Below are 1541 nucleotides of genomic sequence, written 5' to 3' on the forward strand. Positions count from 1 at the left end.
GGGTGCCTCAATGTCGACTTTGGGGCCCTCAATATTGATGTCAGGAGCCTTCAAATCCCCTTCTAACTTTGGAGGAGAAAGATCCACGTCTCCTTTCAGCTTGGGACCTTTGAGGTTTAAGCTGGCATCGGGCATTGAAATTTTGGGAGCCTTGATGTGCATCTCGGGCATTTTAAACCTGGGACCTTTCAGTTTTCCTTCTGGCCCTTCAACATCCAGCTCAGGAGCGTCGATGTCAACCTTTGGTCCTTTGATATCAACGTCCGGCACGCTCAAGTCCCCTTCCAGTTTTGGGACCGAAAGATCGACATCCGCACCTCCCTTGAACTTGGGACCTTTCAAATTCAAATCCAAGTCTGGCATGGAAATATTGGGAGCCTTGATATTCATTTCAGGCATTTTAAATTTGGGGCCTTTCAGTTTTCCTTTGGGACCTTCAACGTCAAGGTCAGGAACCTCCACGTCCACTTTTGGGCCTTTCACTTGCAAATCTGAACCCTTCAGGTCCACCTGGGGAAGAGAAACGTCCACGTCTGCCTTCGCCTTGGGGCCTTTCAGGTTCAGGTCGATGTCGGGCATGGAGATCTTGGGTGCTTTGATGTTTATGTCTGGCATCTTAAATTGGGGACCCTTCAACTTCCCCTCCGGCCCTTCAATTTCCAAAGCGGCACCTTCGATATCCAACTTGGGACCCGAAACATCCAGCTCTCCTTTTGGAATGCTAACGTCCACCTCGGGCCCCTCGCCCTTAAGCCCAGGCACACCAAATTTAGGCATTTTGAACTTTGGCATTTTGAGTTTCCCCTCCGGCCCGTGAATGTCCACGTCGGGCGCCTCAACGTTGACTTTGGGGCCCTTGATGTCCAACTCGGGACCTTTCAGGTCCCCTTCCAACTTGGGCCTGGAAACATCTAACTCCCCTTTCAGTTTGTGCCCTTTCAGGTTTAGCTCCACGTCTGGCATCGAAACTTTAGGGGATGAAATACTCAGGAACGGCATTTTAAATTTTGACCCTTTGGATTTTGCCTGGACATCCAGCTCTGGAGCAGGAACATCGACTTTCGGACCAGCGATTTCAACGTCGGGTTTTTTAAGTTTCAGGTCCACATCAGGGCTTTGCACTTTAGGACCAGAAAAGCCAAATTTTGGAAGTTTAAACCTGGATTTTTTAGCTTTTCCTTCCAGATCAAGCTTCGGTCCCTCGACCTCAACGTCTGGCCCTTTGATCTCTAGCTTAGGGCTTTTCAGCTCCCCCTCGATTTTGGGAACGGAGGGATCAATGTCAGCTTTCAGTTTTGGGCCTTTCAAATTTAAGTCGATATCTGGCATGGAGATTTTAGGAACGTTGAATTGCACGTCAGGCTTCTTAAATTTAGGACCGTGAAGTTTTCCTTCTGGTCCTTCAATGTCCAGGTCGGGAACAGACACATCGACCTTTGGACCTGAGAGAGCAATGTCAGCTTCAGGGAGACTTACATCAACTTCTGGGCCTTCGCCTTTCAACCCGGGTAACCCAAACTTGGGCATTTTGAACTTGGGCA

At 49.2% G+C, this 1541-nt stretch overlaps 1 protein-coding gene across 1 annotated transcript; it reads right to left on the minus strand.

Annotated features, from left to right (window-relative positions):
* Positions 1-6: 6 nt before the first annotated feature.
* On the minus strand, positions 7-1527 carry LOC104155467 (neuroblast differentiation-associated protein AHNAK-like; the record flags this gene model as incomplete). The annotated part of the gene is made up of 1 exon (XM_009708708.1): positions 7-1527. A coding segment is annotated over exon 1 (1521 nt), but the record flags the coding sequence as incomplete, so codon positions are not given.
* Positions 1528-1541: the final 14 nt, after the last annotated feature.

This window comes from Cariama cristata, unplaced genomic scaffold (assembly GCF_000690535.1).
Source record: "Cariama cristata isolate BGI_N322 unplaced genomic scaffold, ASM69053v1 C11137620, whole genome shotgun sequence".
In the NCBI taxonomy this organism is placed as follows: Eukaryota; Metazoa; Chordata; class Aves; order Cariamiformes; family Cariamidae; genus Cariama; species Cariama cristata.